Source organism: Atheta coriaria, unplaced genomic scaffold (assembly GCF_025399875.1).
Source record: "Atheta coriaria isolate IRGN ID8LTWV9N9 unplaced genomic scaffold, Caltech_Dcor_3.1 hic_scaffold_56_pilon, whole genome shotgun sequence".
Lineage (NCBI taxonomy): Eukaryota > Metazoa > Arthropoda > Insecta > Coleoptera > Staphylinidae > Dalotia > Dalotia coriaria.
The window spans coordinates 23,808-51,146 of record NW_027045498.1 but is presented as its reverse complement, the minus strand read 5'-3'; the positions used below and the strand labels follow the sequence as shown (position 1 = coordinate 51,146).

The 27,339-nt window shown below is 35.4% G+C and overlaps 7 protein-coding genes and 1 non-coding gene across 9 annotated transcripts; 5 read left to right on the top strand and 3 right to left on the bottom strand.

Moving 5' to 3' along the window:
• The first annotated feature begins 1,210 nt into the window (after positions 1 to 1,210).
• Positions 1,211 to 5,713, top strand: LOC135802809 (uncharacterized). Its single transcript, XM_065316437.1, has 8 exons — positions 1,211 to 3,601; positions 3,658 to 3,827; positions 3,881 to 4,091; positions 4,143 to 4,306; positions 4,359 to 4,524; positions 4,583 to 4,834; positions 4,888 to 5,098; positions 5,150 to 5,713. The coding sequence occupies exons 1-6, from the start codon at positions 1,277 to 1,279 to the stop codon at positions 4,685 to 4,687; spliced, it is 3,141 nt and encodes a 1,046-aa protein (XP_065172509.1). The 5' UTR covers positions 1,211 to 1,276; the 3' UTR covers positions 4,688 to 4,834; positions 4,888 to 5,098; positions 5,150 to 5,713.
• Positions 5,714 to 13,310: 7,597 nt separating this feature from the next.
• Positions 13,311 to 13,429, bottom strand: LOC135802824 (5S ribosomal RNA). Its single transcript, XR_010550632.1, has one exon. It is a non-coding gene; the product is annotated as a 5S ribosomal RNA (ribosomal RNA).
• Positions 13,430 to 14,585: 1,156 nt separating this feature from the next.
• Positions 14,586 to 17,948, bottom strand: LOC135802810 (regulator of microtubule dynamics protein 2-like). Of its 2 annotated transcripts, XM_065316439.1 has the most exons (5): positions 17,704 to 17,948; positions 16,068 to 16,233; positions 15,834 to 16,005; positions 15,533 to 15,719; positions 14,586 to 15,466 (listed from the first exon to the last, which is right to left on the bottom strand). In XM_065316439.1, exons 1-5 carry the CDS (start codon positions 17,735 to 17,737, stop codon positions 14,958 to 14,960), a joined length of 1,068 nt encoding a protein of 355 aa, XP_065172511.1. In that variant the 5' UTR covers positions 17,738 to 17,948; the 3' UTR covers positions 14,586 to 14,957. The 2 variants fall into 2 exon arrangements, with proteins under 2 accessions (XP_065172511.1, XP_065172510.1); XM_065316438.1 differs by lacking the exon at positions 17,704 to 17,948 and having other exon boundaries at positions 16,068 to 16,686.
• A 473-nt stretch (positions 17,949 to 18,421) lies between these two features.
• On the bottom strand, positions 18,422 to 19,355 carry Hsc20 (iron-sulfur cluster co-chaperone protein HscB-like protein, mitochondrial). The gene is made up of 2 exons (XM_065316440.1): positions 18,938 to 19,355; positions 18,422 to 18,885 (listed from the first exon to the last, which is right to left on the bottom strand). The coding sequence occupies exons 1-2, from the start codon at positions 19,249 to 19,251 to the stop codon at positions 18,495 to 18,497; spliced, it is 705 nt and encodes a 234-aa protein (XP_065172512.1). The 5' UTR covers positions 19,252 to 19,355; the 3' UTR covers positions 18,422 to 18,494.
• A 178-nt stretch (positions 19,356 to 19,533) lies between these two features.
• On the top strand, positions 19,534 to 20,330 carry MED31 (mediator complex subunit 31). The gene is made up of 3 exons (XM_065316442.1): positions 19,534 to 19,672; positions 19,721 to 19,828; positions 19,901 to 20,330. Exons 1-3 carry the CDS (start codon positions 19,654 to 19,656, stop codon positions 20,221 to 20,223), a joined length of 450 nt encoding a protein of 149 aa, XP_065172514.1. The 5' UTR covers positions 19,534 to 19,653; the 3' UTR covers positions 20,224 to 20,330.
• A 35-nt stretch (positions 20,331 to 20,365) lies between these two features.
• On the top strand, positions 20,366 to 21,196 carry spt4 (Transcription elongation factor subunit spt4). The gene is made up of 4 exons (XM_065316443.1): positions 20,366 to 20,519; positions 20,584 to 20,690; positions 20,760 to 20,815; positions 20,872 to 21,196. Exons 1-4 carry the CDS (start codon positions 20,451 to 20,453, stop codon positions 20,988 to 20,990), a joined length of 351 nt encoding a protein of 116 aa, XP_065172515.1. The 5' UTR covers positions 20,366 to 20,450; the 3' UTR covers positions 20,991 to 21,196.
• A 162-nt stretch (positions 21,197 to 21,358) lies between these two features.
• ATPsynbeta (ATP synthase, beta subunit) lies at positions 21,359 to 24,031 on the top strand. The gene is made up of 5 exons (XM_065316446.1): positions 21,359 to 21,521; positions 22,049 to 22,479; positions 22,544 to 22,808; positions 22,871 to 23,508; positions 23,566 to 24,031. The coding sequence occupies exons 1-5, from the start codon at positions 21,416 to 21,418 to the stop codon at positions 23,680 to 23,682; spliced, it is 1,557 nt and encodes a 518-aa protein (XP_065172518.1). The 5' UTR covers positions 21,359 to 21,415; the 3' UTR covers positions 23,683 to 24,031.
• Positions 24,032 to 24,269: 238 nt separating this feature from the next.
• Positions 24,270 to 27,306, top strand: Ets97D (DNA-binding protein Ets97D). The gene is made up of 6 exons (XM_065316449.1): positions 24,270 to 24,977; positions 25,058 to 25,188; positions 25,261 to 25,297; positions 25,901 to 26,445; positions 26,508 to 27,157; positions 27,222 to 27,306. The coding sequence occupies exons 1-5, from the start codon at positions 24,883 to 24,885 to the stop codon at positions 26,984 to 26,986; spliced, it is 1,287 nt and encodes a 428-aa protein (XP_065172521.1). The 5' UTR covers positions 24,270 to 24,882; the 3' UTR covers positions 26,987 to 27,157; positions 27,222 to 27,306.
• The last annotated feature ends 33 nt before the right edge of the window (positions 27,307 to 27,339 follow it).

Here is a 27,339-nt window from a genome sequence, read left to right as displayed (position 1 = left end):
TCTTTTTGAATGTATTATCGATGGTGATTTAGAACAAGTTATAACACTGTTAGATAATATTCAAGATAAATGGGTAGACTGGCGAGACAAGAACGGACACAATGTACTTGAAATGACTGCACAAAACAAAAAGGACAATGTATATCTGTTTGATTTTATTTTGAAGAAAAATCCAAACTTTATAAACGATATCAATAAATATGGCAATTCAATTTTTCAAATTGCCAATATGGCTGGTAATACTAATATCACAAAGTACATTCTGGAGAAAATTATGGCATTATATGAGCAAGAAAAACTTCCAAGTATATCAATGACCAACCTTAACAAATTCGTGAATGAATTGCGCATTAGGACAGATACCATAGAGCCAAAGCATAAAAAAGCATGGGAACTCATTGCTCATTATGTAATATGCCTGAATGATGAAAAAGCCTTGAAACAAATAATTGAATTATTTGACTACAATTTACTTGATTTCCAATTGGACAATAATTTGAATACACATCTGCATATTGCATGTATACATGGTGCAGAAAAAGTTGTGCAATATCTGATTAAGATTGGGTGTAATTTAAATTGTCTCAACATTCACAAAGATACTCCACTATCACTGGCAATCCAACATAAACGTGATAATATCATCCAACTACTATTAATTAAGGGCGCAACTGGGTTTAAAGTAAATAATATTACTGAAAGTAATAAAATACTATTTAATGCTCAAAATGGCCGTAACTGTTTGCATTTTGCTGTTGAAAGCAACAATCCTGACATGGTTCAACGCATATATGATGTGTTTCCGCATTTATTAGTCACATACGATTTGCAATTAATTACACCATTAAACTTGGTTATAATTAATAACAATGAAATCCTACTTCAATACATATTAGATTTGGTATGTATATGTAATTAGATTATGTGACAGTTAATAATATGTATGTATTGGTTCCAGGTTTTCAATGATAATGTGCAAAGTGAACTTTTCAAAAATGTTGTTAAGACATTGATGAAAACAAGCAATGATAAAATTGCTGAAGTTGTATTGAACAAGGTTTTAGAAGTAATGAATATGAACTCCAAAGATAAGATTTTCAATTATTGGATAATGTAAGTAACAACACATTATGCATATTTTTTTATAACTTATTTGGTTGTTTTAGTAACTTGGTGAACCATTATTTCAAATTGATGCAATTCGGAAGACAGAATAGACCAAATAAAGAATATTATTGGTCCATTAAACAAAGATTTTAACGATGAGTTACTTGCAATGGGTGCAAAATACTTAAATGATCAACACTTTAAAATCCCAGATGACGTTGCCAAATTCATTAACACAACTATACTGAAAAATCGTTTTTATTCAAATGACAAGCCAAAAAACAAAAAACAAAACAAAACAAAAAATAACAAAAAATTACCCGAAAAGAAAGAACTTACCCAAGAAGAAAGGGGGAAATTGGAGTATTTAATGAAACAAATGGACATTATTTCGAAATGGGAAAATCCGAACAATGAACAATTATTTTATCACATAAAACAAGTTATATTCTTTACGAATTCGATGCAATTTTTGTTCGAAGGGGTACTTTCTGAATTACCATGGCGTCAGTTCATATTTTATCTTCAGCAATACATTAAGTATTTCACTTCAAGAGATGAGATTCATTTATATCAAATTGGACTTATATCACAAGAAATACTCACTAACATTATTGAAGTATTTCGACAGTATCTGGAAAAAGTAAAGAATCAAACAAAACTATCAAAAATTATGTTAGGTGAAGAACATACAGACAAAATTAAGTACTTTAAAGAGATATATCATGAAATAAGGGATGTATACGTGTTGTACAGAATTTGTCATTATGTTGAATCATACCCGAAAGGGAATGTCTTAATCATATTACGAATACTACAAGTAATTGGTGAATGTCTAAAGGAAACTGATAAAACAACGAATGCTTCTGAAGATTTAATAAAATGTATTAAAAAGTATATTTTACCTCCTGAACACGTTGATATACTTTATGAATTTAGAGAAACAATATCTCATTTAACAAGTATTCCTGATAAAATGATTGATAAAATATTCATTGAAAATTATATAAACAAGATAGCAAACACTTTCTACGGTATTAAATTAAATTTCATATACAAGAAATATGAGGGCATCAAACAATTTATAAAAGATTCAAATAAAATTGGAGATTTGCCAAATTTCTATAAAGTAACACATAAAAATCTCATTGATGAAATTTTGAGCCAGAGACCTCCAGAACTATGCGAAGAAGAAGTAGATATTAAAAAATTAAAAGACGACATTCCTGATTCAAGTATGACTGAATACAAAGATTTGTTAAAGTCTCTGCGTGAATCCCAAACACCTACCGATTGCTATATGGAAATGGAATTAAAGCTTATGATTATATTAGAAAACTTATGGGAACAAAAGAGACTAAACAATAATTTCGAATGGTTTCAAGAGATGTATCCCACTTTAACTGGTCGAAAACTAAGAAATCATCTGGCTCATGGAGATCCCATTGTTGATTTATTGGGTTTGAATGAAGAAATGGCAGTCAGAGACACTGCAAAACTGCTTACTGGTGAAATTGACATCAGTGACCCATCTGAACTTGTAATAGAGAAAATAACAAAAGTGCTGAAAGGGGATCAGCTGAAAGAAATAGATAAAATTCAACTAAACAAAATCAAGGCAATGGAAAATCTTTTTGAACGTATTATCGATGGTGATTTAGAACTAGTTAAAAAATTGTTATATTATATTCAAAATAAATGGGTAGACTGGCGAGACAAGAACGGACACAATGTACTTGAAATGACTGCACAAAACAAAAAGGACAATGTATATCTGTTTGATTTTATTTTGAAGAAAAATCCAAACTTTATAAACGATATCAATAAATATGGCAATTCAATTTTTCAAATTGCCAATATGGCTGGTAATACTAATATCACAAAGTACATTTTGGAGAAAATTATTATGGCCAACCTTAACAAATTCGTGAATGAATTGTGCATTAGAACAGATACCATAGAGCCACAGCAACAAAATGTTTGGAAGATAATTGCTTATTATGTAATATGCCTGAATGATGAAAAAGCCTTGAATCAAATAATCAAATTATTTTACTACAATGTACCTGATTTCCAATTAGACAACAATTTGAATACATATCTGCATATTGCATGTATACATGGAGCAGAAAAAGTAGTGCAATATCTGATTAAGATTGGGTCTAATTTAAATTGTCTCAACATTCACAAAGATACTCCACTGTCACTGGCAATCCAACATAAACGTGATAATATCATCCAACTACTATTAAATAAGGGCGCAACTGGGTTTAAAGTAAATAATATTACTGAAAGTAATAAAATACTATTTAATGCTCAAAATGGCCGTAACTGTTTGCATTTTGCTGTTGAAAGCAACAATCCTGACATGGTTCAACGCATATATGATGTGTTTCCGCATTTATTAGTCACATACGATTTGCAATTAATTACACCATTAAACTTGGTTATAAGCAATAATAATGAAACCCTACTTAAATACATATTATATTTGGTAAGTATATGTAATTAGGTTATGTGTAGTTAATAATATTGATATATTGATTCCAGGTTTTCATAGAATATAGTGGCAAAGATAATGTGCAAAGTGAACTTTTCAAACATGTTGTTAAGACATTGATGAAAACAAGCAATGATAAAATTGCTGAAGTTGTATTGAACAAGGTTTTACAAGTAATGAATATGAACTCCAAAGATAAGATTTTCAATTATTGGATAATGTAAGTAACAACACATTATGCATATTCTTGTATAACTTATTTGGTTATTTTAGTAACTTGGTGAACCATTATTTCAAAACTATAAATGAATATGGTACAGATAAAGTTGAGGGATGCCTTAATTTGGTGAAAAATGGAATTGAGAACTTTACGGAGGAACAAATAATTGAACAATGCTTATTATTATTTGTAAATATTTTCATCAATAATTCACAATGGGAGAAAAATGATATTTCGGCTACTTTAAATTTTTTTTTGAAAGAAGTAAGTTTACATTAAATCATAACGTGTGCAATATTCTTGTTTATATTTTAGGCTAAAAATTGCAATAAATTGTTTAGTTTGGAGAAGTTGAATAATCAATTTGATTCTGCAAATTTTGGTAACATCGCAGATTTCAAGTATGAACTTATGTCAGAGCATATTGTGCTTGCAATGGAAAATGACAAAAGCGATGCCGATATACAATATTATGCATTGTACGTATTGTAGCAATCATCTAAAAACCTCATATTGAAATTTTGTTTATAGCAAACTGCTAAACCTACTGATTGATAATAACAAACATCCAGACATTGATCAATCATTGATTCGTAAATCGTTGCTGAATTTAATTTCAGCCTATAGTAATGACGACTACGCAATATCTCTTTGCGCAAAAGTATATGCAGAGTACTATATCACTAGTCCTCAAATAGTAAGTTTTGTACTCAAACTAAATATTTATGACTATATAATATTTTCAAATTTTACAGACACTTCAAAATATCGATGGGACAATAAAGTCCAAATTGGAGCAATTGGATATTGAAACGAGATTTGAGGATAAGTTGCGATATTATATGATGAGTATTGATTAGATATTATAAACTACGTTATAAGAAATTCAATAGATAATTATAAATTAGGAAATGTGATTTGTTCAGTTTGACGCCCCATTTCGTACACCAAGCATTAATTTTGTTCTTTCTCTACCCAAAAGATACGCATTTCAGTTATTGGATAATGTTAGTAACAACACATTATGCATATACTTTTATAACTTATTTGGTTATTTTAGTAACTTGGTGAACCATTATTTCAAAACTATAAATGAATATGATACAGATAAAGTTAAGGGATGTCTTGATTTGGTGAAAAATGAAATTGGGAACTTTACGGAGAATAAAATCATTGAAGAATGCTTATTATTATTTGTAAATATTTTCATCAATAATTCACAGTGGAAGGATAATCATATATTGGATATCTTTAATTATGTCTTGGAAGAAGTAAGTTTATTATAAATCATAATGTGTGCTATATTCATCTTTATATTTCAGGTTAAAAATGGAACTACTACAAATTGGAATAAAATTGGAGATTGTAAGTATACAATGATGATGTCAATGCAGGAGAAAATAACGTCAGCGTCTCCAGACTGCGCATAGTATGGATTGTAATAATCATCTAATAACTCTCAGGAAACCGATAAATCTATTGATAAATGATAACAAAAATTGCTGAATTTTACTCCCGCTTTAAACTAAACGTATGTTATTAGCTAAATACTTTATCACTAGTTTTTAGAAAAGAATGTTTTGTTATCAAACTAAATGTTAATGTGGCTATATATTATTTAGAAATTCAACAGACACTTCAAAATATCAAAAAGACGATACATTATGTATTGAATTCATTGCATGATGAAAAAATAATAATATCGCCATTTTTGCTTAAATTAAGGTCTTATATTTAAAACATTGATTACTTCCTCCATAAAAAGCAATATCCGTTTATATTCTCTAAAATTATCAAATTTGCTATGTATAAAATTGTAAGAAATTGACAAGGGTTTGTATTGATATCCCAAAACATTTGAAATAAAAAAAACTGCTTAGTAGTCACTCGGACGAATTAGTGAGCCTAAGAACCTACTTTGTAGATTTCTCGCCTTTCAAACCTTGCCCACTACTCCGCCGCCTTACAAAAATCATTGCCTACGAGTCCACGTAATCAAATCAATCTGTACTTTGTGAGACACAAGAGCGCACAAGGCAACTTGTGGTAACAAACGCCGAACAAAGATGAAAGCAATTATTGAATTACGCAACTGTAGAGAATCAAGCTAAGTAAAGTATACACTTACTGTACTATAGAGGGCGTATCAAATACCATTTGCTCCACTAATCGAAGAGATGGCGCCGAATGAACTTCTTAGCACCAAGTTTTAACATAATTCCTTATATTGAAAAATTAAATGGGCTGAGGGTGTCCTGCCTTTCGCATAATTCATCACTCAAACATAATTTTTACACAGAATTCCTCAATAATCACCACTACGTCTGCGATATAACCGGTTTTGTGTTGAAATATTTAATCGTCTTGGTCGCGGCATTTTGTTAATGATAATATTGGCACGATAATCAGAAACTCGAAACAAACACACCAACCGGGCATTTCCCTGAACTTTATAATGCGTAGACACACACACGTACAGAACAGAGACGCAAGTCGCTGACATAAACAGAAAAAATGGCGCGACCGCGTCCGTCGGATTTGAAGTTTCAAGTGTCATATACAGGACGTTCGTGCCGTGATTGTTATAGACAGGGTCGGCTTTATTTTGAAGTGTCAGTTACTAGGGATTTATTTAAATTACTAGCTGACCCGGCAAACTTTGTTCCGCCTCGCTTTGCTCTTGTGATTGAGAAGCACGTCGAGTAATACTAACACGGCGCTTTTCACGTGCAATTTCTTGTTCTTCTTCAGTCCTTTCATTCGCAATCCTTCGAATCCTAGTTGCATTACGGTTTTGTCGGATAAGATTTGATCGTTTTGGTCGCTGCATGTTGAGTGAGTACAAACCCACGCACGTCTATGCAAAGGGGGAAGCTACGAATTGCACAAAGGGGAGACGGAGATAAAAAAACATTATATTTGTGTGCTCTTTTTTTCCCGTAGGCTAAACCATATAAGCGAATATGTTTGTTTCCTTTTACACTGATTTGGGTTGCGGTTTCCTTTAAAAATGTAACGTTTCACGCACGTCTATGCTTAGGGGGACGCTACGAATCGCACGTCTATGCTTAGGGGGAAGCTACGAATTGCACAAAGGGCAGACGGAGATAATAGAAAACATTATATTTGTGTGCTCTTTTTCTTCCGTAGGCTAAACCATATAAGCGAATATGTTTGTTTCCTTTTAGTGTCGTTTAGTGTTCTCTAAAGGAGTTTTCACTTCAAAAAGTATCCTAGTAACCTTCTCCAAACAAAAACATCAACCGGTCAATTTCAACCCTCACGTACACACATACACACGTCTATGCTACGAAGCATCGCACAAAGCCGGTTTGTATTTGAAATATTTAATCGTCTTGGTCACTGGCATTTTGTTAATGATAAACTGTGCAGGACGAGCTCGAGCAGAGCGCGGCGGGCAATTCCTAGACTTTATGAATTGCATTGGACGAAGACTTACATGTACCACCCAGAGCAGAGTTTACCCAGCCGCACGTCCGTCGGATTTGAAGTTTCAGAGTGTCATATACAGGACTACGTTCGTGCCGTGATTGTTATAGACAGGGTCACGGCTTTGAAATTTTGAAGTGTCAGTTACTAGGGTTTATTTAGAATTACTAGCTGGCCAGCAAACTTTGTTCCATATCGCTTTTGCTCTTGTAGTTGAGAAGCGTCGGAGTAATACTGCTGGCGCTTTTCATTGCAATTTCTTGTTCTTCTTCCGAGTCCTTTTCATTTCGCAAGTCAACCCCAGATCCCTAGTTTGCATTACGGTTTTGTCGGATAAGATTTGATCGATTTTACGGTCGCTGCATGTTGGGTAGGTACAAACCCGCACGTCTATGCAGGCTACAGATTGCACAAGGGGAGACGGAGATAAAGCTTATTATTTGGTGTGCTCTTTTTTCCCGTAGGCTAAACCATATAAGCGGAATATGTTTTGTTTCCATTTACGCTGATTTGGGTTTGCGGTTTCCTTTAAAAATCTTAACGTTTCACGCACGTCTATGCTTAGAGGGACGCTACGAATCGCACGTCTATGCTTGGGGAAGCTGGTTGCACAAGGGCGGACGGAGATAATAGAAATCATTATATTTATTGTGCTCTTTTCGCTTACGTAAGCTAAACCATATATAAACGAATATGTTTGTTTCCTTTAGTGTCGTTTGAGTATTCCTCTACGGGGTTTTGGCTAAAAGTATCTAAACCAACCTTCTCCAAACAAAAGAAACATCAACCAGTCCCAGATTTCCAACCCACACATTACACACATATACACGCGTCGCCAACACGGGAACTTTATCTAACACTTTTAAAAGAGGCGGGATAATAGAAACTTTTGTATTTGGAACATGTATTCTCCCACCAAGAGATAATCCATATACGCAAATATGTTTGTCTCTTTTAGTGTCGTTTTAGTGCCTTTAGAAAAGTTTACACTTCAAAAGAGTATCCTATTACCTTCTCCTGGCCCTAAGCTGCACCTCTCCCACCAATTTTTGCTTCAAATTAGATTAGCCGTTCTTTAGTTATAAGGAGTTGTAACACGACTTTCTTTTATATATATATAGATAACATATGGTACTCAGGTTTCCAGACAAGCTGCTGTTTGAAATGGCCGCGAGGCGGCTAAGGTGGAAATACTTTTACTAGCTGTGGCCCAATTCACTTTTTATTTAATACATAAAATGTGGTTAGAAACTTGTTATGAATTTAGTTAACAGTGCAAGTATGTAGTTATAAACAAAATGTAATTGACTCAAGATTGTGGTGTCTGTGTAATCTGATCCCGGTGTAATGGTAAATGAGGCTGCTGATGTGGATGTGTAGGTGTGTCTCGTCTCCTTCTTACGAATGGCTTCCTGGAAGTTAGTAGGTACAACTGCTTGCATTATCGTCAGATCATTCGCTCGGTAACTCGTACGTTTTTACTCGTCTGATCGTTCAAAATGTGTCTACCTTAGGAGCGTAGTAAACATCGTAGATTACTGGTTGTATGCTTTGTATATGGAAAAGTGTCGGTATCTGTTAATTTGCTCATTGATCGTAAGTAGTTAACATCAGGGGCGTTTCAGCACGATGGGCTGAACGTAACCGATCCGGTGGTTAAGACTAAAGAGGTTCAAAGTAACAGTGTGGAAATGGTAGGTTGTTGACAGGAACCCAGGGGTAGTTCAGCTTAACCCGGGGGCGGTTCAGAACGAGGGTCTGAAGGAAAACCATACCGGACAGTTAAGCCGAAGACGATTCAAAGTAACACTGTGTACCCTGTACGGAGTGTTTGAACCCCAGAGAGTAGCTCAGCACCAGGGGCTGAACTATCCAAATAGTGGAGACCTAACCCCGGGGGCGGTTCAGAATGAGGGTCTAAACGAAAACCAATCCGGATGGTTAAACACTCGCAAAAAGAAAAAGAAACGTACACAGCGTTAAAGGAGCATAGCCTTGGTCGATTGAGATTAGGTATGAGTCGCATGATGGCTGTTAGTATCAAGTGGAGTTCGTAATGAAATGTGTTTACTCATACCTTGTAGCAGTAGTTTTGGGTGAACTGAAATACAGTACCGATGTAGTGTTACTCGTACCTTCTAGCAGTAATTTTGGGTGGATTAAAAATACTGTACCGATGTAGTGTTCCTATGATGCTGGCACAAAACAGAATGAATGAGTACGTTAAATGTTTGCTGGTACCCCAGTAGTTGCGAGGGGAGCTCGTGATGTTGGCTGGCACCTCAGTAGTTCATTGTGGCGAGGGGAGCTCGTGGCACCGCCCCTAACGCTGACTTTGTGAGTCATCTAGTGGCCTGATCGCGTCAGAAGTTGGCGGAGGGTGATTCTTCTCGGATTTCATGCTTATAGTATTTGTTTGTTAGATGGCTTATTTTTATTCAAGAGAGAAATGATTATTTTTTAATGTTAAAGTTTTAACACACATGATACGCCGATTTATTTTAATTTGACCCAAGTTGGATAGATTCTCAATAAAATTAATCCATCGCGTATGAATTTCGATTGACAACGATTCATCCCAATCTAACGTTTTAATTTCGGCAGTGTCAGAAATTGTGAGCGTATTTGATGTATCGGCCTGCACATTTGGCAGTAATTCAAAACCGACGCAGGTTAGGATAACAATCATATTAGAAAAGAGTCCCATAAATTCTAAACTTTTATCAGTTTATAAACAAGAACTTAATGATCAGCAGTAAATTTGAAGAATTGAGTAATGAGATTAAAATAATAGAAATAAGTGCAAGTTTTGAACCACGGGCATAAAGCAATTGTATATTTTGCATACTCACCAAGATAAGAAGTTTCTTCAGTTATATTTTCAGTAATACGTATTCAGATGGTTTAGTGTTTTTCTCTGTGTTCTTTTGTGTTTTTCTTTTAATTTTACTCAATATATTTTTAGACAAACTTATAACATTGTAACATTGTGCATTATATCTTCACATGTACTTCCCCGGTGCAAATTTATTTCGACAGTTCAAAGAATAACACGACTACTTGTCAATTTACATTGTTATCTAATCCGCAACTAACACCATGACTGGTGGCACTGACGTAGTTACAAATAATCAATACAAATACGTAAATTTAAAAAAACATCTACATTTGTAACAGGTTTACATTATTTTGAACAAAATATATATAGAAGCAAAATTTAAAACAATGTCATCAATTCTATTCGAACTAACTTTCAATATACAACAAACAATGAAGCTGTTACATTTAGTGATGATCTTCGGTGTGCTCGCGTGTAGTTTTGCATCTCCTACACCGGTAGAAGACGAAAATCAAGGTAAGTTTAAAATAATAATTTATTTAGTTCAATTATTTCAAGTTTCTAGATAAATTTTGGTGTAGACAAAAAGTAACTTACTTATTATAAAAATAAGGTGGTAGTAGAAAACTAAAAATTTAAGGGTTGTATGTATATTTTAATGCCACATTAAAAAATAAAAACAAAAATTTCGACTAAAATTTAAAAATTAAGGTGGTATTGCCATCACTTAAGATATGAAGTTACCGATTCTCAGACCTACTGAATACGCATAAATTTTCTTTGAGCGGGATGAAAAATGATTAAATTACTAAAGTGGCTATAAAAAGAAATGGGGTTTGGTGATAAAAAACTAAAAAAATTTAGGGTTGTATGTATTTTAATTCCACATTATAAAAAATAAAAAACGAAATTTGTCAAAATTTTAAAAAAGTTAAAGAATTGAACAACCCTTATCTCTTGAGGGTATGAAAAATAGATGTTAGCCGATTCTCAGACCTACTGAATACGCATATAAAATTTGGTAAAAATCGGTAAAGCCGTTTCGGAGGAGTATGGAAACAAACACTGTGACACGCAAATTTTATATATATAGATATATAAGTTACTTATAGATATTTATTTATATTTTATAAAACAAATAAAAACATGATGTAGAAAAAGGTAGGTATAAAATATTAAAGCTGTGGTTAAGTTATTGGAATGTCCAGAGTAGAATCAGAAGTCGTCACTGGTAGGTGCCAAATAAAGACATTTGAAGTTGCATGCTCAACGACGGCAGTTACAGACGCCATCGATGCATCTTCACCTTTGTAGCCCTTCTTCAGGCAATGGCCGGCGCAGGCAGCATGATTCAATGAACCGAAGGGAGTGTCAACGCTCAATAAATCGCAGGTTACTCTACGAACTCTTGATAATACCAGGTTTCCTACAAAAAAATTAAACAAAAAGTTATTTTAACGCAATTAATAGAATAGTGATATTATTATAATACATTGCATATACTGTATATGACTTATGGTATATTATGGTTCGTTTTACTATTATAAATGCAAATTTGTGTTTATTTGTTTGTTTGTGACGCTTTCACGCATCAACGATTTAATCAATTTTGATAAATTTTGATATAAAGATATTATTAAATAAGGAAAAGCAAATAAGCTCCTTTTTGTAGTAAAATATATAAATAAAATGGTATAAAATAGGAGATAACCTTTAATATATAATGATTAAATCATAATTAGAGTTGTATAAATTGTCACATAATAGATCCAAAGAGCAAAAAAGCAATTAATTAGGCGTACCTAATTTGTTCGCAAAATTTAGTATTGAATAAAGATCAAATATCCTATATAATAATTTCCAATAATTTAAAATTGACATTTTAACGATTTCAAAAGAATTTACTCTTAATTTATATTTCTAATTCAAACTAGACTAATTCTCTATTATTAACATCAATTAAAAATTTGTTAAAGTTAATTATATTTACCTACCATCATGATCCTCTTCCAATGGTGAGGCAATGCTGCAGGCTACCATGGCAACAACAAAAAAAACCACGCACAATTTCATTTTTAAGTTTTGAGTAAGTGTTATGTTTGTTAAAAACAAATCTTAGCACAATGCTTGATAGTTAACTAATCAACAAGTGTTAACTGATGACTACGAATTGAACTCGAGCAGTATTTATACTTTTTTATACGATTACTCTCAAATGCGATAAAGTTTATTAATGTAAATCAGTAAACGGAATGCGATTCTGCAAAGTGTAAACATCACCGGGACTCGGGGAAGTACTGGTACTTCACAGCACAGTATCATATACGAGTACACACGAATGAAACAATGGACATAATTAATTTCTTGTCATTGCAATTCTTAAATACTTAGAAGTATTATTATACAACTTTTTTTGTTTTGTTTCTTAAGCCTTATATTTCCGCAGGTTACAGGTTATAAAAGACCTTTGAAAGACTTTTCAAAATTCCAAAATAAGTTTGAACTTTGAAAAACAAGTTTGAATCTCGTCAATAAAGAACTAAGTCTTAACAAAATTTTTACTATTTAATATCGACTGTGTTTAATTGTTGCTTGTTGTTTGAGTAGGTTTTAACTTGTAAAAAGTTTTTCAAATATCAATAAAACACAAGCTAACTTAAATTTCACTATGACATATTTAAAAAGGTTTACAAAGTTTCTTAACTAAACCATATTCATATAGTTAAACTTGGTAACTTTTAATATTAATCGGAACTTCCTTTTCAAAGTTCGCACCAAAAAATAAGGCAAAATATTGTGATTTTCAGTAATTCAGTAAAACAATCATTTAGTGTACAAATTATGTTTTTATTTGAATACAGTCAACATCCTTATTGAACAAGTAATATTTTCAAATGTTGCGTGCTATAAGTAAAACATTGAGACACCAGGAGGTACTGAGGATATCAATCAAGGATTGGGCTATTAAGGCCGGAAGACTACCTCAAACCTATTGATAACAATCACGGTTGCCTTCTCCAATAAGATAAATCTGGAAACGCATAGCTACAAATCGGAAAAAGTTCATATAATGAACCTGATTGAATGTCGATGTTGTGTATTTAACAATAAATTTAATTCTGATTTTTTTCAGCAAACAGGTTTGGCGTTTGTTGTTTTTTATACGCCAATTCTAATATTGTTCAATAACAAAAAGGCAACTGCACGCGGAGTTCCCAAGCGGTCTCCCATCCAAGTACTACCCGCGCCCGACGTTGCTTGACTTCGGTGATCGGACGAGAACCGGTATATTCAACGTGGTATGGCCGTTGCCTACTGCATATAGTATTAATATAGATATTTAACTATATTTTTAAGAGAATCGCTTATGTAACCTTTGAATAATTAATACATGCATAAACCGATTCGGCATTGCCTTTTTATTAAAGACAGATATGCTTATATTGATATGAACAAAAGATATTTGTTATAACGTAACGTAAATTAACGCCATGCATATTTATTTTCATTTAAGTTCTTTAATATATGACATTCTTAATGGCCTACCAATAATCTTCAGCTTTCGGTAGAGTAGCAATCCTCTTCCTCCTTATGCACTCCGCATGCCAGGAACACCGACACTCCGTTCCTCGATCACGGCTATATCGACATGACTCAAAATGTTCATGACTTCGCATTGTAAACAATCACAATCTTTTCCTCGCTTGCTCCCCATACGTTCCACTATTTCCAACAATTGCTTGCGCCGTTTTTCCATCTCTTTGCAATGATCCTCTTCACGCACCTCCTTTCTACCCGCAATACAATCAGCACAGTCGCAATTTGCAGGGTGATGTAGAAGGCAATAACATCGCTCACCAATCTGCAAAACAAATTTATGAAGGTCGTCTTTTTCATTATCGAAGGCAGGCAGCGCTTTGGATTCTTTCTTTGGCTTCAAAGTGGCATAAATGCCTTGCCCACACGCAGAAGGAGTGCACTTTGAACATCGACAGCCATGATGATGTGGTTCGTAATAAACTGATGGTTTACAATTATCTGGAAACTGTTGACTGTAGTGGAAGTCTTTATCTTCTTTACAAATATGCCAATCGCAATCAGTACCACGATTCCTTTCGCATCCCCTTCACAAAAGGCAATAATATCATTTTTTTATATCCAATGCGGGCGACCCAAAACAAAAAAATACCAAATAGCTTTTATGCCTGCGGCAACCCGTAAAATATAGTGGGGGTAAGTCGTGTTTCCTTACAGTTAAATTAAATTTAAAAAAAAAAATTAACCAACTCTGAAGAAAAGTGCATGTTCCGTTGGAAATTCACAACAATAATCAAGTTATTAAAACCATTTCTGGACATTATAATCCTTTAGAAGGCTGAGAAGCTTAAAAAAACCCAACACTTTCCGTCCCAAAATACAGAGTGCTCCTCCGATAGTCTTTTCATAGAGTGTACTAAAATTAGCAATCATACATCTGCGATAACCTTTAATTCATTAATGATATAAAATATCTTTAATAATCATCTCATACCTTCCATCATTACACATACTTCTAGTTGAAGAGACAGGATAAAAGTGAGTACTGCTAATAGATATACTAAAAATAGATCATAACAAAAAGTAACACCATACTTTCCTCTTCATTCCCCTGAACAATTTACAAAACCAACATTGTAATATTCACCACCCTTGTCACTAGATACCAATACAGACACAAATGCATACTCATAATGAACATCATATCCTTAAGGAATGCACTGACAAACATTAAAATAACCGTTTAAAATTCATATAACTTTTGGTTGCGCTAAAATATCAAATATCTTTCATTAAAATTAAATCTATCTATATCCGTTGTATTTGCTCAGCAATTGTGCGATCTCTTGTTCGATGCCTTCCTCCTCAAGCACAGCCTTTGTAATGTTGTTTGCTTCGTCCAGCCATTTCAGTCCCTCCTTATAATCGCCCAACGCAAAATAACACTTTGCAATCGATAGCTTGTTGATTTTCCAGTCTTTGTCTCCCATTCGGTCGGCCTGCAGTAAATTTTCAAGTGCCTGCTGGTATGTACACTCAGGTAATTTATCGAACAGCGTGGCGACCGCTTTGCGTTCGTACCATTTCAACGAAGCAATCTCCATTACATATCTGCCCAGCAGGTAATAGCAGGTGGCGTCTTCAGGGATCAACTGGATGGCCAAGTCAATGTGGTGCTTGAACTCGGAAGAATCGCGCAGCTTGTCGCGGATACCTTGATGCGACGAACGTGAACCCAACAAGATGGCGTACCATTTGTGCACGTCGCCGGATTTGGGATTGATTTCGATGCCTTGGCGACATACATCTAAGCCTAGAAATTTAAATTTAAGATATTTTAGTTAAAATACTCGGTAAATTGTTTTAAAATTGATTTTACCCGCATTGAGATGGACCATTTTATACGAAATATCCGTTACTTCCATGGCGATCCGTTGATGAGCCTTGCCGATCCTCCAAAGAACTTCCGTACTGCTTGGATAGTCAAAGAGTAAGTTTTCTAGCTGCGATAAAGCATTGCGGAGCTGTAGAGGATCTTCTAATTTAATATCAATGTCTTTTAGGACCTATAAAAATTAAGACAAGTCTTAAAACACTTGGTATGTTAAACGTACTGAATTTCTGATGTAGGCAACTTATTTTACATACAAAATTTATACCAGCAAATATTTAGAACTTACATCATCTAAGGGTGTAAGTGTTGATGCTTTTGAAGTTTCTTCATCACTAATATCATAAAACTCCATATCGGAGCTATCTAAAGCTGAGTTATAGTCATCTGCAGTGGTTGATGTGATGTTGCTCATTGTCCTCTCTCTTGAACGAAATCTCCTCTTGATTCTACCATCAACACTAAAAGCATTATTTATTATCAAATAGATTTTTGTTTTCATTGGCATATGGTCAGTTATTACCTGGTTTGGCCAGAATGTTGCTGTTTTTTAAGCACTTCAAGCTGACCCTGCAGGCCTGTTATCTGTTGATTAAGACGATCGAGATCCTGCGCCATGGCGTGCCTTCGCCGTTCCTGCCGATAGTGTTCAGCAATAATCATGCCGGCAGCGCTCACAACGCCCACCACTACCGCCCCCAGCATCATGAATGATTGTGATTGGAACGAAGACATTGCGCCGACCAATCAGAAGCACCCCGAAGAATAGCACCACCAATAGCACAACCGGAAAGCAAGGCTTAACTTAATTAATTAAGCATGCACAATTTTTTCTCTAAGTAATTATCACTAAGTAAGTTTTAAAAAACAAAATTGATTCGTTTTAGGTTACGTGTGACTTTTAGACTTTGTGTGTTTAGAGAGTTTCATTTTGAGAGCACTACTGAAACACCTCGACGAATCATCTGAGAACTGATAATGTTGATAATCGCGTGTTGTCAGTTTTAAAGTGCAAATATTTTGTGTACATAAAAATTGTTTTGATGCCGCGACCGCACCAGCCGCTTATCGGCGAAAATCTAGTCCTGAACAGATGAGTTTAGTGCATTTAGTCTTCTCAAGGACAATATTGGTACAATAGAAAGTTACTAGAAACAGGGGAATTTAAGCTAAGTACAGTATGTACTTACTAAGAGTTAATTTGGTTTTAATTGCACAAAATACATTTTTAATTGACTTTTAAATATGCATGAACAATTATTAAAGTGTTTTTGTTTGGAAATTCTATTGTTAACTACTAAATTTAATAAATATATTGCATTTCAATAAACTCTATTTAAATATATCTTGTTACACGTTGTATAATTGACGTTTTTAAGCCATACCAACGTAAATTCAACAAGTTAAAATCCCAAGTATAAAAATACCAAGTGCAGCGCAAAGCAAAAGTAAGTTTTGAATGTAATCACATGCAAGTTTTACTTTTTTGTGCAATACACACACGCATTTTTAATTTATACTGTTAATTTAAAATTTATAAATACCTTTTAATTAAAGTTCCAATAAATATTAAAGTAAATTTGCTATGTTGCAACACAGTGTATAATCGAATTTAATACTAGTTTCAGGGGAGTCATTCAATCAAATCAAATTCAAATTGTTATTCCTTGAAGTATACTTTGAACTTTCTGAATTTCTCATAAATAATAAAAAAAAACTTAAAATATTAAGTACATATGCACTCTCGAAACAAAAACAAACTATTAATGTATACTGAGAACAAAAATGGAATAGATAATTAACTCGAAATTGATATGAGAAAGTTTTGCGCTTTATCAAACAACCTTGTTACTTCATTCATTATAAATCAGAGCGATAATACTAATGGACTGCATTATTAACTACTAATTTTTCTTTTCACTACAATTTCATTGTTCGTGATACTATTATCTTCGTTTAGTTTGTTGTATGCCCTTGAAAAAGGCTAAAGATAATAATAAGACGAAAGATTATAAGATCAATGCCAATGTTATACATTACATTCATCTGCTAATTTTACATCAATGAAACTATGTTAATTATGTATATGATTTGAATTTGTAATAATAATATACGTAAAATTTGATTGATAGTTAATTAGAACTTAATAATAAACTTACGCTTTGTTGGTGTTCTTCTTACAACGTTGATCATTAAAATACTTTCAAAATAAACTAAATGTGTTCACGTTCGGATGCATTTGTTTTATAGCAACCGATGACTTCATCTATTCATTAATTGCTAATAACTCATAAATTAGGACTTTTTTCTTTTGTTTTATAAAGATAGAAGATAACAATATTTGAATTTGGTGTAGAGTTTGTTAAGCTGTGCAAAGTTTAAAGGCTTTGTAAAACTGACTGTGATCACAACGAGAGATCCATTTTAATCACCATCGTTCCTCCCACTCGCCTATTCATTGTACTATTTTGTTTACAGCGCATTTACTCTACTTGCAAACATGTTGATAGCGTAAGCAATCTCAAAATTATTGCTTTTTTGATTCACTTGTTTATACCTTGCCATAATTTCTGATTTGGCGCACTTTGTATAAATATATCATGAATAAAATATGCTCAGTTAATAAATTAGTTCATAGTTTATCAAACTAATATGCTGTCGATTTAAATTCATCTTCGAAAAGTGAAAATTCTCTGTGTGGCAATAAGACATCAAGAATACCTATGAGAATCATACTATTGTAAAAGTGGAAATATAAAGTGATTATGTGCAAAAGAAATAAACAAATAAAATATGTAAATAACTCATTCTTAACCTATCTTTAGTTTTAGTGCATGTCATAATTCATATTTAACCTTAATCAAACACTAGGCTAAATCATGTTTATGTATTTCTTTTATTAATTCACATTTATGTACAAAATCCACTGTTCATGATTGTCTTGTTCATGTTAATCAACAATGCCTTTATTGCCCTTTGCTTCTTTAATCTTCACAGACAACGTATGAAAATATTTCATTTTAATGACTAGTTTCTTTGCGCCGCGAATATCATTCTGCTCAAACTTCTGCTCCAACTCCTTCACAATCTGACCCAGTACTGCTTGATTGTTTTTCTCTAATAATCTTAAATCTTGTTCAGTTTTGGAATTTTCAATTGCTTCATTCAACTCCATAATATTCATCAGAAATTCACTATCTGTAGATTTGTCACTTTCTAAAATTGTTTCCCTGTGCAGTTTTAACATGTGCAGTGCCCTTGCCATTGGGTTTGTTAAAGTGTTGTAGGCATCATTGACCAATGCAGAAAATTCAGCTGACACAGCTTTCTCATCTTCAGGTCTAGAATTTAATGTATAAACAATAAAAATTTAGTTATTGACTTGTTTATTACCTGTTGGCAAACTTATCAGGATGCAATTGGGTTTGCATTGCTCGATATTGTCTCTGAAGACTAGGAACATCCACTGAAAACTTGGGTGGCAAGCTGAATATCTTGAAAAAATTGTCTTTTTCATGTGGGCGTTGGATCACGTTGCATTTATCACAGAATAGATCGTAAATGTTGCGTCTTTTGTTACCGCATTTCCAGCAGAGATCAAAGTTAGGCATTAAACATCGCTTCGACGTCAACAAAATGGGTGATAGATCGCCACGCAGCATGCGTCGATGCGCCGCCACCCAGCTACATCCCAGTTTACGCAACATTTATGATGTTAACAATGAATTTTGTACAAGTAATGAAATTAATTCATGATTTTTGAAGTGTTTTGGTTATAATGATAATGTTGTTATAAAATTGGATGACATTGATTCGTCCTTCAAACAAAATTACATACGTTGAGGGGAGCAAAGATTTCAGTCGTAAATAATATTCATTATAATAAAATTAAAACCTATTTAAAACAAGAGAATACAAATAAAATATTTATAACAATTAAAAATTTAAATGATTTTGTATTATAATTATTTTCTATTAGATATGAGTAGAGTTTTTAACAAATATTTCTGAGATTGCCACACCCTGTATAAATGTTTTGACAATGACTGAATTTTGACATAATAGACCAAAACAAACATGGCGAATGCTTCGTGCAGAAAGTCACAGCAATGGCTATGGCGGGCAAAGGTAAATTTATTAATTCCTCCGGAAAACACGAAATTAACCTCCGCAAAGGGTGGAATTATGTTTCAGGCGCACCAGAAAATGATGACCAACAACGCCTGCGCTTCCAAATTGAACTGGAGTTTGTGCAATGCTTGGGAAATCCAAATTATTTAAATTGTAAGTGTATTACATGATTTTTCACATCATTTTTGCTAAAAATTACACTGAACTTAAACATTTTTGTCTTAGTTTTAGCGCAGCGTGGATACTTTAAAGACTCAACATTTATAAACTACTTAAAATATTTATTATACTGGAAGGAACCTCAATATGCCAAGTTTTTGAAATATCCAATGTGTTTACACTTCTTGGATCTGCTTCAATATGAACATTTCCGGCGTGAACTAGTAAACGCCCAGTGTTCCAAGTTCATAGATGATCAGCAAATTCTGCTTTGGCAGCATTATACACGACGGAGAAGTCGTCTTCTGCAAACCCCCAGTGTAAATGGCACCAATGGTGAAGCACAAGGACAGAACACAAACCAGAATGGTCATCCTAAAATTACATAATTAGGATAATATTTTAACTAACTTTATAAGCATTATTTAACATTAATCATTACTTATAACCAAGAAAGTGAAAATAAATTTGTACATTATTTGTTCGCACTATATAAGCTTTATATTATTGAGTTTAGGCAACCCACCTTACGCGTTTTGGTGGATTGGGAAATCTTGACACAGACGCTTTACCTGTAACCTCCAAATCTCTTAACATCAGACAAATCGGTAATAAAATGACTCTAGAAACTATTCCTAAAGATCTTCGTGGGTTGCGGGCTTGTTTAGTGTGTTCCTTGATTAAGGTAAGATTAATGTTTTAAGTTTTAATTACATTTACAGAGAAACTAACATCTAAAACATTTTCAGACTTTTGATCAATTTGAGTATGAGGGTTGTGATAACTGTGATGATTTTCTCAGGATGAAGAACAACAGGGATAATGTTTATGATTGCACGAGTTCTAACTTTGATGGGTAAATATAAAATAATTTACTGAATTACATATGTTCATGAGTTTACTGTATCATCCTACATTTGTTTAGAATGATATCTGCTATGAGTCCTGAAGACAGTTGGGTGTGCAAGTGGCAGAGAATAAGTATAATTACTTAATATTTCTAGTTTTGTTTGTATTTATTAACTTTTTATTTGTAGATCGGTTCTGCAAAGGCGTTTATGCAATTTCAGTATCAGGCAGACTTCCTGCTGGGATTATAAGGGAGATGAAGAGCAGAGGCATTGTATACAGACCTAGAGACACCAGCAATCGATAATAATGCGATTTATTATTTAATTTTATGCTCTAAAATATTTTTCACTTTATAACATTAAAACAAGTCAATCTCCTCTATCTGGTGACATTTTAAGGTTTTCAACTTGACTTATATTTGGTTTGCATCTTGGCTAAACTACTTTCATCAATAATCAATTTCATTACAAAAAAACTTACATACTATGCAATAAAATAAAATAATTCAAATTTTGAGTAATGATTTTGCATGTAAATATTTTAATATGCATTTATTTACCCGTTTTAATTAAATTATATAATTTTTATTATACTTAGCGCGCATGCGCGTAGATTCGGGTATGTTCGCATACGTTCGACGATGAAATGTCGCGCACGTCGCATACGACCGTCGGCGGCTGTCTATCGGTCAGCGGTTTGTTCAGCGATCACATCCCACATCGACCGACCATGTTGGGTGCCGTAACACGTTCGAGCGCCAGCCTCTTGGCTGGCAAATCTTTGGAGAAGTTGGGCGCGGAAGCGCTTAAAGTATTTGGAGTGCAAACTGCCAACCGTGAGTAAATCTTATTCTTTGATATTTATTCTCCGCGGTTTGGTATTTGTCATGAAAATCGAGAAATTCATATGATAGGCCGACATCGTGCTCGCGTGAAGGTGAGGTGTTACGTAGTCACTCGGAATTGCGAATATTTTCGGTTAGTTTATCTTTAACAATATGATGGAGTGCTTAAATAACAAGAATGAAGATTGTGTCAACGGGATGTAGATGGTTTTAGATGTTTATTAGGTTTCTTTGCGAATTTTCACTATTTGAAGTTACATAATCGGGGCATGTATAACCGGCCGCCATCTTGCGTTTCGCCGCTTTGAGAGAACTTTGTGTTGCCAACATAAAAATAAAAAACGAAAAATCTGCAGGTTTTAAATTTTTTTTGTTGCAATAAACATACCAAATAACTTAAAACAATCACTTCACTACATTCAGCCGTTCCTAGGTATAATATGAACACGGTGTTACATAATTGAATGCATGCTCAATTCACACTCTGATTAATTTTTGTTTAATTATTTGATCAACAGAAAACAAGAGTTATGCTAAAGCTGCGGCCGCCTCCGGCGTTGCCAAGGGCAAGATCGTCGCCGTTATCGGTGCCGTCGTCGACGTACAGTTCGAAGACAACCTGCCACCCATCCTCAATGCTCTGGAAGTACAGAACCGCGAAGCCCGCTTGGTGCTCGAGGTTGCCCAGCACTTGGGTGAGAACACCGTACGTACCATTGCCATGGACGGTACTGAAGGTCTGGTCCGTGGCCAGAACGTGCTCGACACCGGTTACCCCATCCGTATCCCTGTCGGCGTTGAGACCCTGGGCCGCATCATGAACGTCATCGGTGAGCCCATCGATGAGAGGGGCCCCATCACCACTGAGAGACTGGCTGCCATTCACGCTGAAGCACCCGAGTTCGTCGACATGAGCGTCGAGCAGGAAATCTTGGTCACTGGCATTAAGGTATGATAATAAACGCCGAATTTTTTAGAAATTTGAAGGTATTTATGGTAATTTCTTGTTTCAGGTCGTAGACTTGTTGGCTCCCTATGCGAAGGGTGGTAAGATTGGTCTTTTCGGCGGTGCTGGTGTCGGCAAGACTGTATTGATCATGGAGCTTATCAACAACGTCGCCAAGGCTCATGGTGGTTACTCCGTGTTCGCTGGTGTGGGTGAGCGTACCCGTGAGGGTAACGATTTGTACCAGGAAATGATTGAGTCCGGTGTCATCTCCCTCAAGGAGAAGACTTCCAAAGTAGCGCTTGTCTACGGACAGATGAACGAACCTCCAGGTAAAACTATATCCATAAATTTTAGCTTGTTTATTTTTTAATTATTGCGTTTAATTTTCTAGGCGCTCGTGCCCGTGTCGCTTTGACTGGTCTCACTGTCGCTGAGCATTTCCGTGATCAGGAAGGTCAGGATGTGCTGCTTTTCATTGACAACATTTTCCGTTTCACTCAGGCCGGTTCCGAGGTATCTGCCTTGTTGGGTCGTATCCCCTCCGCTGTAGGTTACCAGCCCACTTTGGCCACTGACATGGGTAGCATGCAGGAGCGTATTACCACCACCAAGAAGGGTTCCATCACTTCCGTGCAGGCTATTTACGTACCCGCTGACGATTTGACTGATCCCGCCCCTGCTACCACATTCGCTCACTTGGACGCCACCACTGTGTTGTCGCGTGCCATCGCTGAGTTGGGTATTTACCCCGCCGTGGATCCCCTTGATTCTACCTCCCGTATCATGGACCCCAACATCATCGGCGCCGAGCACTACAACATTGCTCGTGGCGTGCAGAAGATCCTCCAGGATTACAAATCCCTGCAGGATATCATTGCCATCTTGGGTATGGATGAATTGTCTGAAGACGACAAATTGACCGTCGCTCGCGCGCGTAAGATCCAGCGTTTCCTTAGCCAGCCCTTCCAGGTCGCTGAGGTCTTCACCGGTCACGCCGGCAAGTTGGTACCTCTTGAAGAGACCATCAAGGTAAATAGAATCTAAATTTATTTATAATAATCTTTATTAATTGTATTTGTTATACAGGGTTTCCAAAAGATCTTGGGAGGTGATTACGATCACTTGCCCGAGGTAGCTTTCTACATGGTGGGCCCCATTGAGGAGGTCGTCCAGAAGGCCGAGACCCTCGCGAAATCGACTTAAGTGTGCGCTTAAGCCTAAATCGAGTCATTAATTCCCCGTAAAACAATTTAGTAGGCTGTCAAAGAAGAACTCATCCCAACAACAGTACATTCTCTTAAACAAACCGAAAAAAAAAACTATTATGTAACTATGGTGCAAATGAGAGCAACATTCGTTTTTTAATTATAGCTGATAGAAGAATTGCGAACACGCCCGAACACCATAGAATCGATTGTGTCGAGTTGCATCGTCGAAATTGTAACATCTAAAACACCCAATGGAATCACCGAAGAATTTTTTATTATGACATTGATGATAACTTGTGCTTGTAAAATTGTATGGTGTTTGAGAATAACAATCTTTTGTTGTATTTACATTTAAATATTCTTGCTGCTCATCAAGAGCGAGCGAAGGTTTTATCAGTTTCGTAAAAGGAAAAATACAAAAAAATTAGAAAACGGTATTAATTAGCATTGATGCAAATGGTTGAACTAGAATCCTACCAATTTTAACGAAATTCATTTGTGTAAAAAGCATTCATTGTTTTTAATGGTTCCAACCAGTGATCTGTATATTTCACTGAATGCAGAATGAGGTAATTGGAAGTGCATCAAATTGATGCCGAGGCATGCCGTACGGGCTGCAATCAATTTTGAACCTAACCTCCAAAGCATAGCATCAAGCACCATCAATATAAATTATATGATCTTATTAGTATGACAGAGCAAACGATACTGGTGTTATACCAAGTGTCCCACAAAAGCAAGGCGTTTATATTCTTGTATCACCAATCGTACTACCTCGTATTTACTCGTATTACGGAGTACAAATGGAATGCCTATTGAGCATGGCCGAGCGGTAGTTTTGGGTGCGATATTGCACGATTGCCAAGTTAAAACAAGTGAACATAAGCGATATGTGCAGGATATCATTTGATAAAGAAAGCTACTCAAACAAGAATCCCATGATTACCATGTGTCAAACTGTTTCTACATTAGGGACCCTCAGTATAAAACTCACTTCAAGATGGTATTGCTATCCTTTTCTAACAGTCTCTAGACTGTTCGAACCTCTATCAATGTTATTTGTATTTCCACAACCTGAAAACGCGCTGGCCGCTTGTTTTAACCAAAACAAAACGCAATGCTTGCTAACGTTTGTTTCCACAGTTAATAAATTTGTTACTTGCAATCGATTCCTATATTTTCAACAATTGTAACGATGGATAGCAGCATGCCCTCATTGTTTGTTATGGGTGTGGATGAAAACGGCGAAGTAAACACATACCCTGTAGACCAAACTGATCAAAATCACAGGTAATATTTGCGAAAAATTCGATAATTACCATAATTTTATAAATGATCAACTTGTGTTAATATTAATTATTGTGATCTAGTTATATATTCGATAACGGAACACTGGACCACTCTCCAAGAAGCATTAATATCAAGTTAGAAGCGGATGAAGACAACAGCAATGATATGCTCTCGGGACCAATGTCCTCTGAACTTGCAGATTCACAATTGGGTAAACAACATTAGCTCAATATATTCTTTGTTACAGTAGTGTAAAGCAATGTTAACTATTTTGTATTTACAGTGATGATGAATGGTCTTGATGATCATCATCGCACTCAGTAGACTCTTCACTATCATCATCCTTACATTTCATTTTCTTTCTTATTTCACAACAGTTGAGTTCCTTTTTCTTCGGGCACTTCGGGGCTGGCTTTTTACAGCATTTTTCTTCTTTGGTTCACAATCACTGCATGAACTTTCACTTTTAACATTATCACTACTTATTTGATGTCGGCCATGCGGTGAGGGGCATTTAGTCGGTGGACACTCTTCCCTTTTCTTCTTTTTTGACTTGTTGCATGCTGGAGTATGATTGCAGCGATACGGTCGCTCATCTTCGTTGAATGGACACCATGTTTTACTGCGCTTGCTGGTATGTTTACCTTTCGGGCATTTCCCTCGGCAGCACGCAATAAATCGTCGGCGTTCTGCCTGTGGCATTTCTCGCCATCGCCGTGCCGCCTCCACGGCTATTTGAACATCTGACATACCCTTGCATTGTTGGCGAAATTGCTGCATGAAATTAAAGAATGGATGGTCGCCTTGTTCCGCGTCGTCCATGTATGCACCGCGTTTTGAAATCACATGAATTTATACGCATGAATTTTTTTGCGGACGTGCCTAACTGACAAATTGAATATTCTGTGCCATAGACACTGACATTTTACTTTCTACTTTCAGCTGGAATCACACAAGAACCTGGTTGACCAATGCGTGCAAGGCGAGGGTGTTGTTCAAGTAAACGTGCAAATCCAACAACACCTCAAGCGGATAAACATCATTGACGTCCTAAAACCAGCCGAGGATTACGTTGAAGATTTGGATCAATTAGAACCGGACGCCATCGATGATGAAGTCTCGAATCCCAAGTTGGATGAGGATACAGAACAAACACCGCGTTCAATAAGTCATATCAAGCGCGAAAAACCAGTTCACGAGTGGCAAGTTGATTCCGCCTTTAAAGCAGCGCAGGATAGACTTAAAATTCCGGCGAATCCGGAGGAGTGGAGCGTTTTCCACGTCCGTCATTGGATACAATGGGCGGTGCGACAATTCTCTTTGCCTAAGCTACAACTCTCCGATTGGTCTATTACCGGTGCGGATCTATTTGCTATGGACATTCATGACTTTTCCAAAATAGTGCCCAACGATCCTGGCGACATTTTCTGGACGCATTTCGAACTTTTGAGAAAAATGAAAGTTGTTGGTATGTAAATCGATAGCAACGCATACATAACCAAATTTCAATTTTTTTTAAATATTTTGCAGCTGTAATTAAAGAAGATAAACATAAACCGCCCAGTGAGAAACTTATGAAACCAAAAAACAAAGTCAGTCATAATAATACACGGTATGTGTATCTGGACGGAACCTCCCATCGCGCTGGAGGTGGGAACAGTGGGCAAATACAACTTTGGCAATTTCTACTCGAACTGCTCACAACTCGACAATATAAAACTGTCATCTTTTGGTTGGGTGTCGAGGGTGAGTTCAAATTAAACCAACCGGAGAAGGTCGCCAAATTATGGGGCGAGCGCAAAAACAAACCCACAATGAACTATGAGAAGTTGTCAAGAGCTTTGAGGTACTATTACGAAGGCGACATGATATCTAAAGTGCACGGCAAGCGATTTGTGTATAAATTCGTCTGCGACTTGAAACAATTGATAGGCTACAGCGCAGTTGAACTTGCGCTGCTTGTCAATTACGGAAATCCACACTATAGGACGCATGATATTAGCTATTAGAGTTGGTTGGAGGTTATGAAAACGACTGTGATAATAATTATATTTAGCATGTTACATCATTATCACTTATCAGTTGTTTATTAAGAAATAAATATGTTGTATTGAGAATGCAAATGGCCGCCGGGGATGGGACACTCGGAGTCGCAAACTCAAACGGAAGGGATGTCAAAAGTAAGAAGAAAATAGTAATTTAATGAAAATGATAAAAATAATGTGCATATGTTTTTATTTTTAGGTTAGCTGCACATCCCGGATTCACAAAAGAAACCCTGAGTGTAATTATGTTTAAGTTTCCGAATAAAATTACTTTTTTAATGACATTTTCGCCTTTAAATGCTTACAATCAACGTGCG

What these genes read in the sequence shown, in the direction of transcription:
- LOC135802809 (XM_065316437.1), top strand. Translation starts at nt 1,277, where the DNA reads ATGGGTGCAAAATACTTAAATGATCAACACTTTAAAATCCCAGATGAC. An exon ending in ATTTTCAATTATTGGATAAT is followed by an intron (nt 3,828 to 3,880) that starts GTAAGTAACAAC and finishes TGGTTATTTTAG; the next exon opens with TAACTTGGTGAACCATTATT. An exon ending in ATATCACTAGTCCTCAAATA is followed by an intron (nt 4,525 to 4,582) that starts GTAAGTTTTGTA and finishes CAAATTTTACAG; the next exon opens with ACACTTCAAAATATCGATGG.
- LOC135802810 (XM_065316438.1), bottom strand. Translation starts at nt 16,279, where the DNA reads ATGTCTTCGTTCCAATCACAATCATTCATGATGCTGGGGGCGGTAGTG. An exon ending in CACTTACACCCTTAGATGAT is followed by an intron (nt 15,720 to 15,833) that starts GTAAGTTCTAAA and finishes TAATTTTTATAG; the next exon opens with GTCCTAAAAGACATTGATAT. An exon ending in AATGGTCCATCTCAATGCGG is followed by an intron (nt 15,467 to 15,532) that starts GTAAAATCAATT and finishes TTAAATTTCTAG; the next exon opens with GCTTAGATGTATGTCGCCAA.
- Hsc20 (XM_065316440.1), bottom strand. Translation starts at nt 19,251, where the DNA reads ATGTTGCGTAAACTGGGATGTAGCTGGGTGGCGGCGCATCGACGCATG. An exon ending in CCTGATAAGTTTGCCAACAG is followed by an intron (nt 18,886 to 18,937) that starts GTAATAAACAAG and finishes ATTAAATTCTAG; the next exon opens with ACCTGAAGATGAGAAAGCTG.
- MED31 (XM_065316442.1), top strand. An exon ending in AAATCCAAATTATTTAAATT is followed by an intron (nt 19,829 to 19,900) that starts GTAAGTGTATTA and finishes TTTTTGTCTTAG; the next exon opens with TTTTAGCGCAGCGTGGATAC.
- spt4 (XM_065316443.1), top strand. Translation starts at nt 20,451, where the DNA reads ATGACTCTAGAAACTATTCCTAAAGATCTTCGTGGGTTGCGGGCTTGT. An exon ending in TAGTGTGTTCCTTGATTAAG is followed by an intron (nt 20,520 to 20,583) that starts GTAAGATTAATG and finishes AAACATTTTCAG; the next exon opens with ACTTTTGATCAATTTGAGTA. An exon ending in GTGCAAGTGGCAGAGAATAA is followed by an intron (nt 20,816 to 20,871) that starts GTATAATTACTT and finishes TTTTATTTGTAG; the next exon opens with ATCGGTTCTGCAAAGGCGTT.
- ATPsynbeta (XM_065316446.1), top strand. Translation starts at nt 21,416, where the DNA reads ATGTTGGGTGCCGTAACACGTTCGAGCGCCAGCCTCTTGGCTGGCAAA. An exon ending in TGGAGTGCAAACTGCCAACC is followed by an intron (nt 21,522 to 22,048) that starts GTGAGTAAATCT and finishes TTTGATCAACAG; the next exon opens with AAAACAAGAGTTATGCTAAA. An exon ending in TCTTGGTCACTGGCATTAAG is followed by an intron (nt 22,480 to 22,543) that starts GTATGATAATAA and finishes TTCTTGTTTCAG; the next exon opens with GTCGTAGACTTGTTGGCTCC.
- Ets97D (XM_065316449.1), top strand. Translation starts at nt 24,883, where the DNA reads ATGGATAGCAGCATGCCCTCATTGTTTGTTATGGGTGTGGATGAAAAC. An exon ending in ACTTGCAGATTCACAATTGG is followed by an intron (nt 25,189 to 25,260) that starts GTAAACAACATT and finishes TTGTATTTACAG; the next exon opens with TGATGATGAATGGTCTTGAT. An exon ending in GAGAAAAATGAAAGTTGTTG is followed by an intron (nt 26,446 to 26,507) that starts GTATGTAAATCG and finishes AATATTTTGCAG; the next exon opens with CTGTAATTAAAGAAGATAAA.